Genomic DNA, 19232 nt, shown 5'->3' on the forward strand with positions numbered 1-19232 from the left:
ACAGCAAGTTAGTCCAAGTGGTGATCCATGAGTCTAGGACTTGGACTCGGGAGCCTAGAGTTCAGGACTTTCACCGTCCTCAGGGCTGTGATGCTCTGCTGTTTGGGATTGTCACTCATGTTAATTCTCTGTGCTCCAACTGCTCTCTGAGGTCTTGAGGAATTGAGAGTATCAAATAGGAGAAATATAGCTTTGTGCAATTTTGGAATCTCAGATACCACCCACTGACCTTAATACCTGCATGTGGTAGAGGGAGCTGGTGGGCCCTGCAGACATCTTTCTGGAGGAAACACCATGGCCTGAGGCCTGTGATAGGTTAAAGTTGTCATACCTCCCATGGAGAGGTGGGTCTATGTCCCATTCAAGAGGAGGGGTCCTCTTGAGTCTGGGCTGGCCTATGACTACTTTGACCACTGACTATGGTGGAAGTGATGCTGTGCCAGTTTCTGGGTCTAGGCCTTATAAGACTGGGAGTTTCTACTTCCTCTTTTTTGGAAGCATTGCTTGGGGCAGGGAGGTGGGGGTGAGGGAGCCATTGCTATGCATGAGACTGCCATATTGTGAGGAAGCCCAAGATAGCCACATGGAAAGGCTGTGTGGAAAGAGTGATGACTGGTGGGTCCCAGCTGCTACAGCCACCCCAGCCCAGGGCCTGACATGAGGGTGAGGAGGCCATCCTGGACGTTCCAGTTCCAGGAAACATGACATGGACGACAACCTAGGAACTGCTGACCACCAGAACCAAAGCCCCAGACAGAGGTCCTGTCAAACCATCCCAGACATATGCAGCCATTAAGACACCCCCAGAAGAAGCATCTTGGAGCAGAGACAAACCATTCTCATGGCGCCCTGCCCAAATTCCTCGTCTAAAGAACTGTAAGCATAATAAAGGGTTGTTTTACACCACTGAGTTTTGGGGTGGTTGGTTGTGCAACAACAGCGAATTAAAACAAGGGGTGATGGGAAGAATCACAGGGTGTGGCCCCAGGGTTGGCTGGGGGATCCTTGAGGAAGTACATGTGCAGGGATGAAAGGGCTTCTCACCATGGCACTGATGACCCTGGTGACGTAGATGGGGTCGTGGCGGCAGGACACGTCGGTGGCTGGGTTGTTTTGGTGACCGGGGCTTCGATCCAGGATGGAGAGGCAGATGTTCAGGATGTCCTCCTCAAACTGCTCCCCAGAGAGGCTGTGCTTAGAGGCTGTGCTCAGTCACCCATGTTCCAGGCCCTCCCACAGCCCTCACCTGGTCAGTCACCCCATCTGTGCAGAGCAGTTTGCTGCCCCTTCCAACCACCAGGGGCAGCACAGAGCACCCCCTAGTCTTGGAAACCCTTCCTCAGAGAGTCACCTGGGGAATCAGAACCTCAGCCTTAATCACACGTCTCCCCTGCTTAACAACCTCCCATGACTCCCTACTACCCACAGTAAAGTCTGGGCTAAAATCGATGGCTTTTGAGCCACATCTACCTCACTGATACGCTCGTTTGGTCTACATGATGTTTTCAAACACATTTGAATTAGTTAACAATATTTAAAAACTGGGGGATGTTTGCATACACATTTAGGTTTCTGGTCACTGATAATTTGCAAGGTCTGGCAACAAAAAGTGGGTACTGAGTAGTGGCTACCCCTTAGATGGACCCTAAACTCTTCCCTATATCTTCCCTGTCCAGCACCCGAATCCCGAATGCTTTAAACCCCCGGCCTGCAGGGCAGTGCGTGAGTCCTTAACCTGACAGTCAAGTCCAGTCTTCCTTCCGCTGGGCACTTGGAGCTCAGGCAGACAGAACTCCTCTAGCAGACTCAGGACTCCCTACTTCACACCTCCATGTGGCTCTGCCTCTCTTCCCTATGCCTGGGCAGATCCTGACTCACTGTAGAGACCCAACCCCAATATCATGCAAGCCTCCATAATGGCCGAGGTGGAGGTTCCTTTCACCCTCTTCTGAACTCCCTTTGCTTCCATCCCTATCATTCTTTTTCCTTCCCCTCTTTCACCTGGTATTGGAACTACTTATCTAAGCCAGTGGCTCTCAGAGCATGGTCCCAGACCAGCAGCATCAGCATCACCTGGGAACTGGTTAGAAATGCACATTCTCAGGCCCTGCCCGAGACCTACTCAGTAGGCAGCTCTGGGGGTGGGGTCCAGCATGCCATCCCTCCTGGGATTCTGATGTATGCTTGAGCTTGAAAACCACTGATCAGAGCTGTTCATTTTTCCACAACAATACTGACCTATTCTGTGTCCATACCGTGTTCAAAGCAATTCCCCTTCCCCAGGATGCAGCGCATGCCCTGGCCCAATGAATAGTAGATGAATGAATGAACGAGTGGATTTTCTCTAGGAGTGAGTCCCCCTTTGTCCCTCCTGAGAAGAGTGAGCAGATAGAGGGACTCCAGTCCCACCGACCTCCCCATGCCCCAGCCCACGTCCCTGTCTGGCCTGTGCCCCTGGAGACCTGCCCGTAGTTCCAGCCCTGGGCTCGTATGTGCTTCTCCACGCCTCGGAAGATGATGCCGCTGTCGTTGAGCACGTACTCCTGTCTCTCCTCCTCTGAGGCCAGAAACACATCGTCCTCTGAAAAGCAGTCATCAGGCCCGGTGTGGACTGGGGCTCTGGCCTTGCTGGCCTGGGGAAGGGCTGCATCAGGGATCAGCAGCAGGACAGCGCCCGGAGGCTGACTGGGGCAGGAGAGGTCAAGAGGGGGCTTGCGAGCTCCCGTGCTGCCTCCCTGCCAAACTCCATCCCTCCCGGCAAGTCTTTATCCAAGCAGGGACCAATCCCAAAACAGCCCAAGACTGGAGAGTTTTATGGGACCTGACACATTAGCCTCATATTTCTTTTTTCTTTCTTTTTTTTTGTGTTTTTTTTTTGAGACAGAGTTTTGCTCTTGTTGCCCAGGCTGCAGTGCAATGGCTCAATCTCGGCTCAATGCAACCTCCGCCTCCTGGGTTCAAGCAATTCTCCTACCTCAGCCTCCCGAGTAGCTGGGATTACAGGCATGCGCCACCACACCTGGCTAATTTTGTATTTTTAGTACAGATGGGGTTTCTCCATGTTGGTCAGGCTGGTCTTGAACTCTCGACCTCAGGTGATCCACTTGCCTCGGCCTCCGAAAGTGCCGGGATTACAGTGTGAGCCACTGTGCCCGGCCATATTTCTTAGATATTAATAAGAATACTGATCCTGGCCACCCCTTACTAAGGCCTTATGATGCATCTCATATGTTACAAGTTTTAGCTCTATGGATTTTTACCACAGTCCTAAGAGGTAGGCACTGTTATTTTTCCCATATTACAGATGAGGAAATGGAGACTGGTAGAGGGGAGCAGCTCAGCAGAGCTGGGACTAAACCAAGCCAGTCTGATTCCCAAGTCCTGGCTCTTACCCACCCCTGGGCCTCTCCTGCCCACTGGGTCCTCTAGCACAGGCTTTGAAGCACCTGCTACCAGGTTTCTCTGACCATTGCCTACCTCTTCCTAGGCCAAGTACTTGCCCAGCTCTTGGCATTCACCTTCTTGTCCTTTAACCCACCTCCCAGGCTCCCTCCAAGGGCAGGCCCTCCTCTGAGGATGTCTTTTGGAAACACCTCTACCTTGGACTTGGCCACTCCTACCTGCACACCATGGGTTGAAAAGAAGAACAAACTCGCCCAGCCTCCGGTTGCTGTGTTTGCGGTGAGAGGAAAGCCTGATGCTCAGCAGGTAGCGGCCAATGACAGCATTGGGAGGGCTGGCGAGACTGACAGTTAGAGTGTTCTCCACCTGAGCCTCCTTTGCTGCTGTCCAGCCCTCACCCAGCTCCAGCTCCGATGTCTGGAACACAGCTTTGGTGTGCAGGGCCTCAGAAGCCCGGGGTCCTGGAGGAGGGGAGAGGGACTTAGGAGACCCTGCCCCTGGGAAACCCAGCTTTAGAGAAGCGAAAAAAGCTACAGGCCTGGAAGCCCCACCTTCACCCCTGAACTGCTGGGAGGCTTTGGGAGAAGGACCTAACCAAGAGCAAGAAGGCCAGTGGCCGAGTGAGGGTCCACCTCAGCTGCCCTGACACCCCAGCCACTTCCAGGCTAAGGAGAAAGTGACAGCATCCTTTGAAACCAAAGTCTGCCTATGTCGGGCCAGGAAAGGAAAGAAAAGCTTGGGCTTCAAAGTACTTGATGGTTTTTCATACCCTTCCAGAGCCCTGGGTGTCTGGTACACACAGGGTTCCAGAGACGCATCCCATCCATCCCACTGTCTGCTGGCAGCACCTGCCAACCACCCCCAGAAAGCTGCCACCAGAAGCCTCCAGGGTTCAAGGCTCCGTCTACCTACAGGGACTTGCTTCCCCCAGAGCCTGAGCTGCTGACTGCAAGGTCTCAGGTTACTGGGTCATAAGACAGGTCCCTCCAGGTGCGGATGAGAAGGGGGCGCTGGTGAGCTCAGTTACCTGTCTCCACCATGAAGATGAAGGTCTCCTCGCAGTCCGGGGCTCTGCTGAGCTCCAGCGTGAGGCTGAACGACTGGCCCCTGCGAACCACCAGCTCAGGGCAGGGGTACTCCTGGGTGTGGTGGGCAGCGCCATTCCTTGACCGCTGCCAGTCCACCTTGGTGACTCTGATCCCTGGGTGGGGAGAGGACAGGGAGATGAGGACACGGCCTTGTGTTTCTCACCCACTCTGGGCTTGTCCTCCCATTCAATCCCAGCCAGTCATTTATTCATCCAACTGCTATTTATCATATGTCAGCGAGTCTCTGTTTTTTTTTTGTTTGTTTGTTTTGTTTTTGACACAGGGTCTCACTCTGTCACCCAGGCTGGAGTGCAGTGGTGTGATCTTGGTTCACTGCAACCTCTGCCTCCCGGGTTCAAGCAATTCTCGTACCTCAGCCTCCCGAGGAGCTGGAACTACAGGTGTACATCACCACACCTGGGTAATTTCTTTGTATATTTTTGGAGAGATGGGGCTTTGCCATGTTGGCCAGGCTGGTCTTGAACTCCTGACCTCAGGTGATCTGCCTGCCTCGGCCTCCCACAGGGCTGGGATTACAGGTGTGAGGCACCATGCCCAGCCTTAGTCATTAAGTTCTGTAAAATCACTGCAAAGGTTGAATTAATGAGAACTGACCCATTGCCCTTAGGGAGAATAAATACAAGTTTAGGTTCCTGTGAGCCTCTGGTCCCAACTTATTCATCAATTGATCAGTATATAAATGTGCATTTCTGTTTAAAGATACATTATTCAGGCTGGGCGTGGTGACTCACGCCTGTAATCCTAGCACTTTGGGAGGCCGAGGTGGGTGGACTGCCTGAGCTCAGGAGCTCGAGACCACCCTGGGGCCAACATGGTGAAACCTCATCTCTACTAAAATACAAAAAAATGAGCTGGGCGTGGTGGTGGGTGCCTGTAATCTCAGCCACTTGGGAGACTGAGGCAGGAGAATCGCTTGAACCCGGGAGGTGGAAGTTACAGTGAGCTAAGATTGTACCACGGCACTCTAGCCCGGGCCACAGAGCAAGACTCTCCCTCTCAGAAGAAACAAACATTATTTAATATATATTGTTGATTCATTAATATTGAACTTGTGGCCAGCAGCGCTATAGTTCATGCCTGAATGTTCACCTAACACATGTTTTTCATGTAAGGCATATCGCAGCTTTACTGCTCCTGCTTTTCCTGCAGCTTTCCTAGGAACACGAGACAGCACTTTAGTCCTGTGCTGAGCGGCCATTTTAAACAGAGAAATCACCAACAAAAAAAGCACAAAAATGCAAAAAACCCCTAGTTTTAAATGGACAGAGAAAGGTTATTTGTTTATAGTATGAGAGCTGAAACAAGAAGGCAGAATATTGCCTGTTCAGCTTCAGCTGGGAATATGCATGTCAGGTCAGGCGACAATTTTTCTGCACTTTGTGCATGTCTGTGAATGGCTAAGAAGGTGTAGAGTATAGATTTTGGATTTAAAAATAAATATTAGCAATGTGCATGTACAGAATCCACAAACATTGAGGATTGACTGTATATTCTCTATGCCAGGCTGATGTCTGGTGCTGAGGATGTAGATGTGGGCTTGCCTTCAATGCATGGTGCGGTGAGACTGTCTGGCTCAATGGTTATGAGCAGGTCCTCTGGGGGCAGCTGACATGGATTCAGATTCTGACTTGGCCATCTACTGGTTGACCCACCTTCCTTTCTTTGTTTGAAACTGAGTGTCGCTCTGTCACCCAGGCTGGAGTGCAGTGGCGCGATCTCGGCTCACTGCAATCTCTGCCTCCCAGGCTCAAGTGATCCTCTCATTTCAGCCTCCCAATTAGCTGGGACTGCAGACACATGCCACCATACTCAGCTAATTTTTTGTATTTTTGGTAGAGACCAGGTTTCGCCACGTCGCCCTGAACTCCTGAACTCAAGCAATCTGCCCAACTTGGCTTCCCAAAGTGCTGGGATTACAGGTGTGACCACTGTTCCCAGCCTGCCTTCTTGACCTCTCTGCCTCTCAGTTCCCCACTCTGCAGAATAGGAATAATGCCTGTGGTGTGATTGTGAGGATAATGGCTCCTGTCATTTAGAGTCCTCAGAAGATGAGAGCTCAATAAATGTTACTTATTATGTTCCAGGGGTGACACCTAAGTAGGTGAGTCCACGTAACTAATTCTCGCTTTGATACATGCTATCAGGGAGAAGGATGGGAGCTGAAAGAAAAGTAATGGAGGGCTTGTCCTGGTCTGAAGCAGGACAAGCAAGGCTTCCTTGAGAAGGCGGAATTGAGGCTGAGTCTTAAATTGGATGGGTATCTCCAGGAAAGAGTTGAGTGATGGATCTAGTCTCAGTCCAAGCATCCTCTTCCTCTATTCAGCGTTCATTCATTCAAGTGCTGGGCATTGTGCTGGATGCTACAGACCCAACAGTCCATCAAATACCCTCTGGCCCTGACATCACACAATTGATAGCCCAGTGGAGAAGACTGGCATTAAGCAGATAGACCTCAAACATTTAGGGCAAGCTTTGAGATGAACCCTACGGGAGAGGCATTGGGAGTCCTAGGCGCACAGAACACCTAAACTAAAGTAGTTAGATTAACAAAACTATTCGCTAGAGTACTATAAGCAACAGCTTAAAACTCTAGGATGTGTGCAGCCTTGAATTCTAGCCAGCAGCTATGGCACTAGACAGAGAGACAGGAGGGAGCACGGTGACTTCTAAAATTTGGGAGAAAGCAGATGTATGGGGAAGGCAATGAGGTTGGAGGGGCCCATAGTCGGCAGACCACCAACGCTTGGAGTGGGATGAGAAATCTGCCTTTTATCCTAAGGACTGTAGTTAGCCAAATATTGTTTTAAGCAAAGCTGTGATGTAATCAGATTTGCACCTTGGAAAGATCATTCTGGTGCCATGTAGAAGATTAATTAGTGATATCTGGTGAGATGCTTTAGTAAGCAAAGGGATGTTTCATGAAACTGTGGTTTCATTTTGTCAAACATCTGCTCCCAAGCCTCCTCTGGATGCCCCATTGTCTGTTATGGTCTGTCCAAGATCTGACCCCTCCAGCTCACACCCATCCCCTCACAGCTCAGTTACTCTTTGCTCTGGCTGCATCAGACTCTACCTCTGCAACCTCCTGCCCTGACGTCCCACACATCTCTTTCCTGCCTTGTGCTTTTCCTAAGGCCCCTCCTGGTTGGGGTGCCTGTGATTGTCCCCTGAGATGTTCCTGCCTCGGCCCTGCCACCAGAGTTCATCTCTCCTTTGTCCAATCAGCTATTAGATTTGGGATAATACAAACAACAATAATAAAATCTTTGTATGTATTCAAGTGCTTATGCCTTCTAACATACACCTAAGGAAGGCACTGTGACCCTTTTCATTTTCTTTTTTTCTTTTTTCTTTTTTTTTTTTTTTGAGACGGAGTCTCGCTCTGTCGGCCAGGCTAGAGTGCAGTGGCCGGATCTCAGCTCACTGCAAGCTCCGCCTCCCGGGCTTATGCCATTCTCCTGCCTCAGCCTCCCGAGTAGCTGGGACTACAGGAGCCCGCCACGTCGCCTGGCTAGTTTTTTGTATTTTTTTTTAGTAGGGTCGGGGTTTCAACGTGTTAGCCAGGATGGTCTCCATCTCCTGACCTCGTGATCCGCCCATCTCGGCCTACCAAAGTGCTGGGATTACAGGCTTGAGCCACCGCGCCCGGCCGATCCTTTTCATTTTCTAGATGCCGTCATGCTTACTGAGTTCCCTATTTCACCTCCCCTGTGCCCCCACCCCTGCATGTCCCCAGGGCTCATTCTCAACATGGAAGTCAGAAGGATCCTGTTAAAATCTAAGATCACTTGGTTGCTCTCAAGCTCTCCGTTGGTTCCTGTCTGTCTCAGCAGAGTTGAAGTCCCGACAATGACCCTCAAGCCCTTCAAGATTGGGCACTTTGCTATCTTTTTTGGGCGTTCTGTTTCTCTTCCCCTCTCTCATCCCCTTAAGCCACACTGACCTTCTTATTTCTCTTTGAACCTGTGGACAGGCTCCTTCTTCAGGGCTTTTGCACCTGCTGTTCCCTCTGTGTGGATTGCTCTCCTTTCAGATTCCTGCAGAACCTGCTCCCTTGCCTCCTTCTTCAAATGTCACCTTTTCAGTGGGACCTTCCCTGACCACCCCTTTATAAATTGCAAATCACCCCTACCCTCCTTTTCCACTATTTTCCTCCACGGCACTTACTGACATCTTACAATATATTTTATTTATTTATTTTAATTGCTTACTTTCCCTTTCAAGAATATCAACGCCAAAAGGGCAGGGAGCTGTGTCTGTTTTGCTCATTGATGAATCTTCAGTGCCTGATACGTGGAAGGTGCTCAACAAATATTTCTTAAATGTGTTAATGAATGAATGAGGAAACTGAGGTCAAGAGAAGTGAAATAACTTGCCAAAGGGCACACAAACAAGCAAGGGCTGGAGTGGAGTCTTCCAGCTGTTGACCACTGGGTCAGTGGTTATACTAGTTTTATTGTGATTGACATAAGAAACAGTTTTAAAAGTTCCATACTCCATATGCCTGCAAACATATATACATGCACAGATATAAACTGAAACAAAAGTTTCATTACTATTTCCCCTTATTATGAATGATGAACACTGAAATTTATTTTCTTTTCTGTCAAAGCCTTCTAGCCAAAGACCACCAGCAACACATCAGTACAATGAACAGGAAGGGCTCATCGCTCATGGCAATGAGAAAGAACGCTCACCACAAAGAACCACGGAACATCTTGGGAAGAGGATATTAGAGAGGACTTACAGATTGCGACTTGTGTTAGATGGTTTTGGGGAAGTTCAGAGAAGCAGGGCTTTGCTCTGGATTGGAGGCTGATCTTGGAATGAGGCAAGTCTATATCTGAGTATCTTAATAGTCCTACATAGAAGGTGGGAAGAATGAATTGAGGCTAGTGTCATAAGTGATAAAGAAGCAGCCATTATTCATATTAGCCCAGCTATAGGGCTAATATGTCAGTAAATGGAGACCAGCAAATGGCTTAGACAATGTTCATGTTTTTGTCTGTGTTCACTCATGATTATGAAGTGGTCTTGTTTTTGTCTTGATTCACTACAGTCACAGGATGGCATCTGATCACTTCATCATGTCTTCTGGTAAAGTTTCAATAAGCATTTACATACTTAAGTATGTTTAGTAAAAACTGATTTCCTTTTATTTACTATTTATATTATAGTTAGGATACAATTTTTAAAAAAGTGGCCTATAGAGGTAGGTAAGCTGTGTCAATTCAATTTCAGGTTGGTGAAGGGACACTATTAAATATTTGTTATATTGAGAGGGAGGGCATTAGGGACAAAAGAGTTGATGTTTTACTCATCTATTGCTTCTTAACCAATCTGTTTAACCCAGAGTTTAGCTTGGAAAAATGATAATCATATGTTATCTTTCATGGTTTCTGTGGGTCAGGAATTTGGGCAGAGCTCCACTGGCCAGCTGTTAATTGGAGTTGCTTATGCAGTTGCAATCATATGTTAGCTGCGGCCATACTCATCTGAAGGCTTGACTGAGGCTAGAGAATCCACTTTAAAAGTGACTAACTTACATGGTTGGCAAATTGGTGCTGAATACAGGTTGAAGCACCTTGGTTCCTTTCCATGTGGATTTCTCCATGGAAATGCTTGAGTGTCCTCCTGGCATGGTGCTTAGTTTCCCCTGAGCAAGTGACCTGAGAGACCATGGTGGAAGATGCAATGGTTTTTATGATCTAACCTCAGAAGTTACACAATGTCACCTCCACCTTATCCTATGGGTCAAGGCAGTTACAAAGGCCTACCTAGGTTCAAAGAGAAGAAACATGCCCCATCTCTTGCTGAAAATGTACCAATGTCATGTCCCATTGTAAAAAGAACACTGAGATGAGATGTATACTGATATGACCACCCTGTGAAATATAATCTGCCACAGTTGAGAACCACTGAAGTTATATCACCAAGTACTCCCCACCCAAGGACACTTGTCATGCAACTCTTAACTGTATCTTATTTGATGCCAACCATACAGGAAATGTTCAGTAATTGTTGGCTAGACCATTGGATAGGTTTTATTTAATAAAACTTCCTATGAACCAAGTGCTTTTCCAAGTATTTTATAAATATTAGCTCATTTAATCTTAACAAACCATATGAGGGAGGTACTACTGTTAACTCATGTCACAGATGAGAAAAATGAGGTACAGAGTTACACAACCTGTTTTCTTTTCTTTTTTTTTTTAAATTTGAGATAGGGTCTTGCTATGTTGACCAGATTGGTCTCCAACTCCTGGCCTCAAGCAATCCTCCCATCTCAGCCTCACGAAGTGCTGGGATTACAGGCATGAGCCACTGCGCATGATTCAGAGTTACACAGCCTTCTAAGTGATGGAGCTGGGAATCTGCCTCCTGAGTCTGTGGCTTTTCTATCCCCAGGCTATGGTGCCTTTATCTTTGACTCCATAGGAGTCACAGCCTAGAAGTTCCAGACTATAAAATTCAACATGAGCTTCAGCACAGGCATCAGAACAGTGGCTTGTGTGTGCAAGTGTCTGGACAGGGCTGGTCAAAATGTTTGACTTTTTAAATATTCCAGCATCTTTGTACAATCTTTTGGTTAATAGCATGTGGCAGATTGCATTTTCCAAAGATGGTTGCAGTAATATCTCCCATCCCACATACTCTTCTTTCAATATGATGTTGATTCTCCTCTCATTGAGAAGTAGAGTATGTATTCCCACCCTCTGGACCTGGAAGACTTGTGGCTAAGACACAGTGACACACTGTGACTTCTAAGGCTAGATTATAAAAGTTAATACAGCTTCTTTCTGGTTCCCTTGGGTTGCTTGTTATTAGAACCCAGCCACCATGCAATGAAGAAACCCAAATGGCCCATGGAGAAGCTCACCTGGAGAGCCACCAAGGCTTCCAACCCACAGCCCACTGAGCTCCCAGCTGACAGACAGAACTACTTGGAAGCCATGGGACTGAGCCATCTGGCAAGTGGGTCCTTCAGCCCCTAGGCAAGCTGCCCCAGCTGATGCAGACACAAGCTGTCCCTGCCGAGTTCTGCCCAAATTGCAGGTTTGTCAGCAGGAGAATGATTGTTGTCTGAAACCCCTAAGTGCTGGGGTGGTTTGCTACACAGCAATTGATAACTGAAACATAGAGAGAGCCAAGATTCTTGTCTAGACCACAACAGCCTCCCAACTGCTCTCCACCTGTGAGCTGTCTGGGCTGGTGCTGTGGTCTCAATACTCAGGCTTGAGATTCATGGAAAAAACTAGTTTCAGCTTAGCTTAGGCCGGAAGCCCCTGCTGGCATCATGATATGGGGATAATGACTGAACATGTGGGTAGGAACTCACATGACTGACACATGTGTCCCAAGATTGGGAGCTCCTACAGCCCCTGTTGTGGTGAGTGAGCAAAGACTGTGCAGGACCAGTGTTCAACAGTGACCCCATGTGGCATGAGCTGGAACAACAGTGCCAGGGGGCTTTCCCATTACCCTTCCCAATTCTCACAACGGAAAGTAGAACCAAAGCTTTCACATCAAGTTAGCCCCAGTTATTCTAGGGCGGGCACAAACCTCTGAAACTCCAAAACTTTGAGCTCAGATGACCTTGGTTTAGTCAGAAAACACAGGCAGGACCCTCTCCCCCAACCAGGTACCTTGTACATAGAATTGTCAAGTCTAATATCAGCAGAGCTGGAAGCGCCATTAGGAGCTCAGGTCTCCATTTACTGACATAGCAACTGAGATCCAGAAGTGGGAAGAAAGGGACTTCTTGCCTGAGGACACACTGGATTTGTAGCCCACAATTCATGTTGCTACTTCCCAAGCAATGTATGTAGGGACAGGCCAGAACAGGATGCTATTTTTTCAGTGGATGAGTCAGAAGCAGGGGACGAGGTTGTTGGGTGGTAATTATCTCAGCCCTGGTATGCCCCAGGGCTGGATACAAGGGGAGTTTGGGATTGGATGAGGACTGCTGGATCCTGGGTCATGGGTTTAAACCCTATGGATCCTGCACTTGTTTCCCCCCTTCCCTGCCACAGCCCAAAGCAGCTCCCATCACCCTCTGAGGCATCTGCATCCTTATCACAGACGAGCAAGAGGAAGTGGTGGGATGAGTCAGAACTGTCATTATCATCACTGTCCTTGAATCTCAGAGACCATCTCTCTCACAACTTCCTGCCCAGGTGCAAATTCCCTTGGCCGAACTCTTGGTGGATACTTGATCATGGTCCCAGCTTGCCATATCTCTGAGAGGTAGCTCACTCACCGCCCAATGTTAGAAAGTCCTTCATTCTGCTGAACCAAGCTCTTTCTTCTTGCAACTTCTCCCCATTTGTCCCTATTTTGCTCCCCATCACCCACATAGAACACACTTCTTCCTTTGCTCTTTGATGGGGTTTTGCAGAAACATTACCTAGAAATCCCAACCTGCCAGCCCCCGGCCCGTCCCCTGCCCAACTCTACACTCACCCCATAACCCAGGAGGTCGCTGTTCTAATCCCCGTGGAATCTGTCCCTGGGGCTGCTGCTTTGGTGATCTAAGTCGCCCACACCCATCAGCATCTCACCTCCATGACCTGCCATTTGTGGGGTAATGGCCAGGGCTGGGGTCCAAGATTCTGCAGGGGGAACTACTGGTGATTACAGATAAGTTCTGTCCTAGCCAGTGTCCTTCCTGGCCCTCATGGGGACAGTGAGACTGATGGGCATAGGCAGAGGCTCCTAGGTATAGGGTAGCCCAAGGCGAGGAGATAGATGTGCACTTGGGATGGTTTCCAGGCCCCTTGTCAAAATAAACCCAGTATCACCCCTTCCATGTCCTCAGCTCAAATTCTATTAAGGTGGAGGCTTCTGTCCCTTATCTGTGATCAGGGATGCTGTGTTATAGTTGTTTGCTTACATATGTCTCTCCCCACTGGACTGAGAGCTCCATGAAGGCAAAGGCTGAGTCTCCTCCTCTCTGGGTTGCTAGAACCTGGCTAAGGGCCCAGGGCATATTAGGTACTCAGTGAATGTTGGTTGGATGAATGGATGAATCTCCTTCCCCATCCCTCAGCTGGGGTATGGAAGGGGAAGCTGATGCTCTGCAGCGTCCTAGGTCCGCCCTCAAGAATCAGCACCCACACCCTGTCAGCTGCTCACGCTCCGACAGTCCACACCCCACCCACCCTATAATCCCTCTCTCTCAAGCTGTCGCATTCCGAAGCCTGCCTTTCCTTCTTAACTTCTTTCCTTCCACAGAGTGAGAAAGAGGAGGGTGTGTGAGGCCTCTGACATGGGCAGGCAGACGGATCACTGACCACCCACCCCCACGCATTGCCTCTCTGGGTCTGTTTTCTTCTCTGTGAAATGACCCAGAAGGATTCTTATGGTCTGGATAGTCTGTGGTTTGCTGAAGCAAGTGCCTCTGATTACCCGCAAGGACCCTTCTCAGCCTTCCTCCCTACAAGACACCTCCCCCCGCACCCCTACCCCCTGCCAAGAGTGTGCTAATGTGCAGATTGTCACATCGCCCCGGGACATGGTTTTCCTGCACTGGTTTTCCCCCTTCTCTACCACAGCCCAAAGCAGCTCCCATCACCCTCTGAGGCATCTGCATCCTTATCACAGACGTGCAAGAGGAGGTGGGATGAGTCAGAACTGCCATTATCATCATTATCCTCGAATCTCAGAGAGCATCTCTTTCACAACTTCCTGCCCAGGCACAAATTCCCTTGGCTAAATTTTTGTTGGATACTGGATTATGGTCCCAGCTTGCCATACCTCTGAGAGGTAGCTCACCCACTGCCCAATGGAGGGGATGGGAGAGGCAACATCTGCTCTGAGACTGCTCCAGTTGACAGTGAACCCAAGACCCTGAGGACAGAATGGGCAGCCTGTTTTCAGCCCCGGGGGGCCTTCACCCTTGGGATATGCAGGGTGAACTCCCAGCCCAGGGCTGAAGGCTCGCCAACCTCAGGACTGAAGCTGTACCCCCCAGGCACAGGGAAAGGATGTGGTAAGAGTGCTCCCTCCACCTGCCTGTTACCCCAAGCCTCATAGCCCCTCCAACTTGACTGTTCTCCTCCCCTTCTCCCTCTCACCATCTTCTCGGGGCTTCCTTTCACTCTGCACAGCAACTAGGAGCCTGATTTCAGAGGCACACACTTGAGCTCTCATGCAGGCTTTGCCCCTTGTTGGCTGTGTGGCAAGTGAGTGAGCTCTGAAACTCAGCCTCCTGGTAATAATGTGGGTGATGATCGTACCCGCCTCGTCGGGTTGGGAGGATTCACATAGAGTATTTAGACCGATACCAGGCACATCCTAGGTTCTCAGGAAATGTGAGTGTTATGATCATTAGTATTTACACAGGACCTCCTGGCTGCCATTCCAGTGCTCTGCCAATTCCTGCCATCCTGAATCATCTCCTTGTTGGCTGTGTGGCCCTGGATCAGTTATTGGGCCTCTCTGAGGATCTGATTTCCTCCTCTAGAACGTGGCAATAATAGTATCTTTCTTCTAGGGCTTTGAGGAGGATTAAGTGAGTTAGTAATTATAAATAGGGTGGTGATAAAATGCATCACTTAAACCAGGAAATTCTGAGAGTGAAAGCAGAAGCCATTAATAAACACGCTAGGGCAATAGGCTTCCACCAGGATGAATGTCTCCCTATTCACTGAGTACGTAGCCTGGTGCTGGGTCCACAGTGATGAGCTCTACAAACAGGGATTGTTTTTTTCTTTGAGATGGAGTCTCGCTCTGTCGCCCAGGCTGGAGTGCAGTGGCACGATCTCGGCTCACTGCAAGCTCTGCCTCCCAGGTTCATGCCATTCTCCTGCCTCAGCCTCCTGAGTAGCTTGGACTACAGGCACCTGACACCATGCCCGGCTAATTTTCTGTATTTTTAGTAGTGATGGAGTTTCACCGTGTTAGCCAGGATGGTCTCAATCTCCTGACCTCGTGATCCACTCGCCTCAGCCTCCCAAAGTGCTGTGATTACAGGCGTTAGCCACTGCGCCTGGCCTACAAACAGGGATTTTTACATCATCACCTCCTTTCCCCACATTTCCCCCATCACTTTGGTCCTCCCCTCCCCAGTTCCTACATGCACCGGGTTTCTTGTTATTCTCCCCTCTTTGCCTCTTGCTTAAGTGACTGCATGGCCCCAACAGCCTCAGAGTTTTTCAGCTCATCCTGTTCAATCCATCCCATCACTATGGAGAAACTGAGATTCAGAGAGGGGAAGGGACTTTTCTGAGTGTCAGCATGTAATTTTCCCTGCTCAATCACCATGGAATCTACAACCATCTTGTTGACATTCAAGGTCCTTGACAGGCCCTGCCCATCACTTCTGGCCCTCTGACCTCCTCCCCTCCTCCCCATCTCACTTGCTCACCAGCTGGCCCCAGAGCTCCACCGAAGAAAGGGAAGTGTCCATGTGCAGAACATTGCCTCCTGCCCACTTAGCTCTCCACCCATCCCCACCCCAAGGCCTAGCTCATCCATCTTCCTTCTCCTGCCCTTGGGTGACACCAGAGAGCTGAGTGATATAATCCTCCCCAATTCTTTGTCTCAGCCCAGTGGGGTTGAGCCCTGGAAGCTCTGTTGAAGCCAGCAGCATCTCCCAGACTCTGGACTAAGCATAATTGGTTTTTAATGGGCCCCATTATGATCCTATGCTTAGTACGCATCATGGGCACCTGAACTCCATGACTAAATGATTAATCGGGAGTTGCTTGGGGACTTTCTGGGGCCACTGCCCCATTTCCCTTTCCTTCCTGGTCTTGTTGGAAGCTGCTGGTCTCTCTCTCACCATGAGGCAGTGACGCATCAACTGCAACCCAATGTCCCAGCCAGAGCCAGCCTCACACACAGTTTTCCACTCAATTCTTGGAATCTCTGAGCTGAAAGACGATCATAATTTAATCTTGGCAAAAGGGTCTCACCTCCTTTGCCAACTGATCAACTGGTACTTGAAGAACTGGGTTGAGCATTCTAGGGCCACATCCAGGCTCCAGAGGGAAGAGCTCTGGGGTCAACTAGGGATGTCCACCATGGACGGAGTGAGGGAGAGGGGATAGGAGGAGCTCCAGGAAGATGAACACACTTTCCATCTAGGATGTGATGTCTCAGCCGTTCAGGCACAGAGCATGTAGTAGGCATGACCTACTGCTCTGATAAGCAGATCCTCCCAAGAGGACCCAGAAGACCCAATCCAGGGAATTGAATCCAATCCAACACATAGTCCGTTTACATAGGCATGACAACTCCGATGCTGACATTTCACAGACAGAGAACAGAGATTCAGAGAGAGGAACCCAGCAAGTTAGTTACAGACCTGGCAATAGGCATCATCATCAACTTTTTTCCTTCCTCAGCAGCTAACCTTGGCACTGTCAAGTTTAAGTCTGATAGGTTATCAAAGGCCCAGAGAAGAGGGATCATCTAGGTGAGCCTTGAGAAGCAGATCTTGGAAGAACAAAGGCAATCCCTTCTGCACCAGGGCCATCAGGGAGGCAACCCCAGCTCTGGAAACAGGCAGTCTGGGCTGTAAGCTGGGGTTGGCAAGGCCTGGTCTTCAGGAGAACAGACCTATCCTAGGGGCCTGAAGGGCCCAACATGTCCAGCAATGCTGTTAACTGCCAGGAGGAAATATGAAGAGGGAGCTAGACTATGATGAGGAAATTAAAATATCTGCCTTTGAAAGTTGAAAAAAAATAGTTGATTGATGAAACTGTCACATAATGCTGAACAATTAAAACTGGCAGACACAGACTCAGACAAGCCCCTTGAATACCTGAGTGTAGGACCCCCGGTTCTGCTGACTTGCTCATTACTGGGCCCCAGCATCTAACAGAAAAGTTCTTTCGGAGGGAGTTTGCTGCCCACTATATTGAGGTCGTGGGGGACACGTTTTCTTTTTTTCTTTTTCTTGAGACAGGGTCTCACTCTGTTGCCCAGGCTGCAGTGCAGTGGCGCCATCTTGGCTCACTGTAGCCTCGACCTCCTGAGCTCAAGCGATCCTCTCACCTCAGCCTCCCAAGTAGCTGGGACTTCAGGTGTCCACCACCATGCCCAGCTAATTGTATTTTTTTTTGTAGAGATGGGGTTTGCCACATTGCCCAGGGTGGTCTCGAACTCCTGAGCTCCATAAATCCACCCCCAACTCAGCCTCCAAAAATGCTGAGATTAGAGGCGTGAGCCACTGTGCCCGACCCACATTTTCTGAGCCTACTGTTTACAAGTCCCCACTTGAGATGTGTGGTGGGAGAACAGCACACATGGTCTCACCAACTCCTCACAGCAGGGCTGTGAGATAATTTGCATTATAATCCCCATTACACAGATCAGAAAACAGAGGTACCAAGGGCAAATTTTCTTGCTCAAGGTCATATAGCTCTTTTCACTTCAGCCAGAGCTGCTCTTGCCAAGTGCTTGGGGTGGGAATCGGGCGAGGATGCAGCCTGTGGGGGCCTCTCACTCCTTCCCACCCAGGCCACAATTCCCAACTATGCCCAGAAACGTCTCTGGATCCATAGAATGTGCATGGGGTGCGAGAAGATTTTCTTTCTTCTGCCCCTGCCGTCCTGTGCCCGCCTCCTTCAGTCCTGTGAGGCACAGGGGTGAGACCTGGCCCCAGCCCAGAAGACAGCGCTTAAGCCAGCCTCTGCCATGGACTTGCTGGGTGGCCTAGGGCTGGTTTTTTCATCCTGGGCCTCATGAACACACATGAAGAGTTCATGTGTTCACGGTGGGCCGTCCACCTATAAAACCCTAACAATCAATGATCAAACGTCATCCCACAGACCCGTGTTTCTTGAAGCCCCGCTCATACGCCCTGGTGCCCCAAGGCCCCAGGCTCTGCCCACTCACCTGCCATGCGATGGCCAGCTGGACTCCTCTGTTCCTCCCCACGGTGGTGTGTGCACCGTCAGGGCAGTGTAGCATGTCACAGCAGCCAGCCAGACCAATTTTAACAAGGAAAACCTCGGGACACTCCTAGGCCGGAAAGTCAGAATTCAAAAGAGGAGGCGTGGCCCTCCACCCTAGCAGTGACACCCACGAGACATAAAATCATCCTGTAATTGCACCTGGAGGGGTTCACTGTGGAAGTGGCTCCATCCAAGAGACCTTGGAAACATGGAGTTGCGAGTGGGACTGTGGAGAAACTGAGGCTCAGAAAGGTCACAAGGCTGGCAAGAAACAGAATGGGGAAGGAGAGAAGAGTGGGAGGGAACTAGGATTTCTGGTTGACCATTCTTAGCCTTCACAACAACCCTAAGATGAGAAAAAGCAGGCCCAGCGTGAGGACCCCAAGGTATATGGTTACATGCTGCAGAGCTGGGTCAGTCTGGGGCTCCCTCTCCCCTCCTGGGTGAGACCAGAAGATTCCTGGGCCCACAGCTCCTCTCTGTTCTGCAGGCATCTAAAGAGGCAGAGGTCCATGATCCTCCTTCAGGGCCACTAGACTCTTGAGAGGAGGTAGATAAGAAAAAGGGAGGGCTGGTTCTGACTCAGAAGCTAGGCCCATCTGCCCTGACTTTGTGAGTGGTCTCCAGCCAGGAGCTTAGAGGCCTGGTGGCCATGGGTGTCCTGTGACCTTGGGCAAGACCTCTCCCCTCCTGGAACCCTGGTGTTTCTACCTATAAACTAAAGAGACTGGACTCAATTATTCTTCAGGGCCATTCTAGCTCAAAGTCTAAGATTCTGGGCATGAAGATGCTGGAATTCAAGGCATCTAAAGTCTTT

General features: G+C 49.6%; 1 protein-coding gene across 1 annotated transcript in view; it reads right to left on the reverse strand.

The window, feature by feature from the left end:
• Positions 1-18363, reverse strand: part of TGM6 (transglutaminase 6) — a 54706-nt gene extending 36343 nt beyond the window's left edge. The window contains exons 1-5 of the mRNA XM_031656025.1: positions 18357-18363; positions 4430-4639; positions 3621-3863; positions 2463-2581; positions 1045-1173 (exon numbers count right to left, since the gene is read on the reverse strand). Coding sequence (XP_031511885.1) covers positions 1045-1173; positions 2463-2581; positions 3621-3863; positions 4430-4639; positions 18357-18363 — 708 coding nt within the window. The remainder of the gene's footprint in view (positions 1-1044; positions 1174-2462; positions 2582-3620; positions 3864-4429; positions 4640-18356) is intronic.
• Between the last annotated feature and the right edge of the window lie 869 nt (positions 18364-19232).

Source organism: Papio anubis, chromosome 16, assembly GCF_008728515.1.
Source record: "Papio anubis isolate 15944 chromosome 16, Panubis1.0, whole genome shotgun sequence".
In the NCBI taxonomy this organism is placed as follows: Eukaryota; Metazoa; Chordata; class Mammalia; order Primates; family Cercopithecidae; genus Papio; species Papio anubis.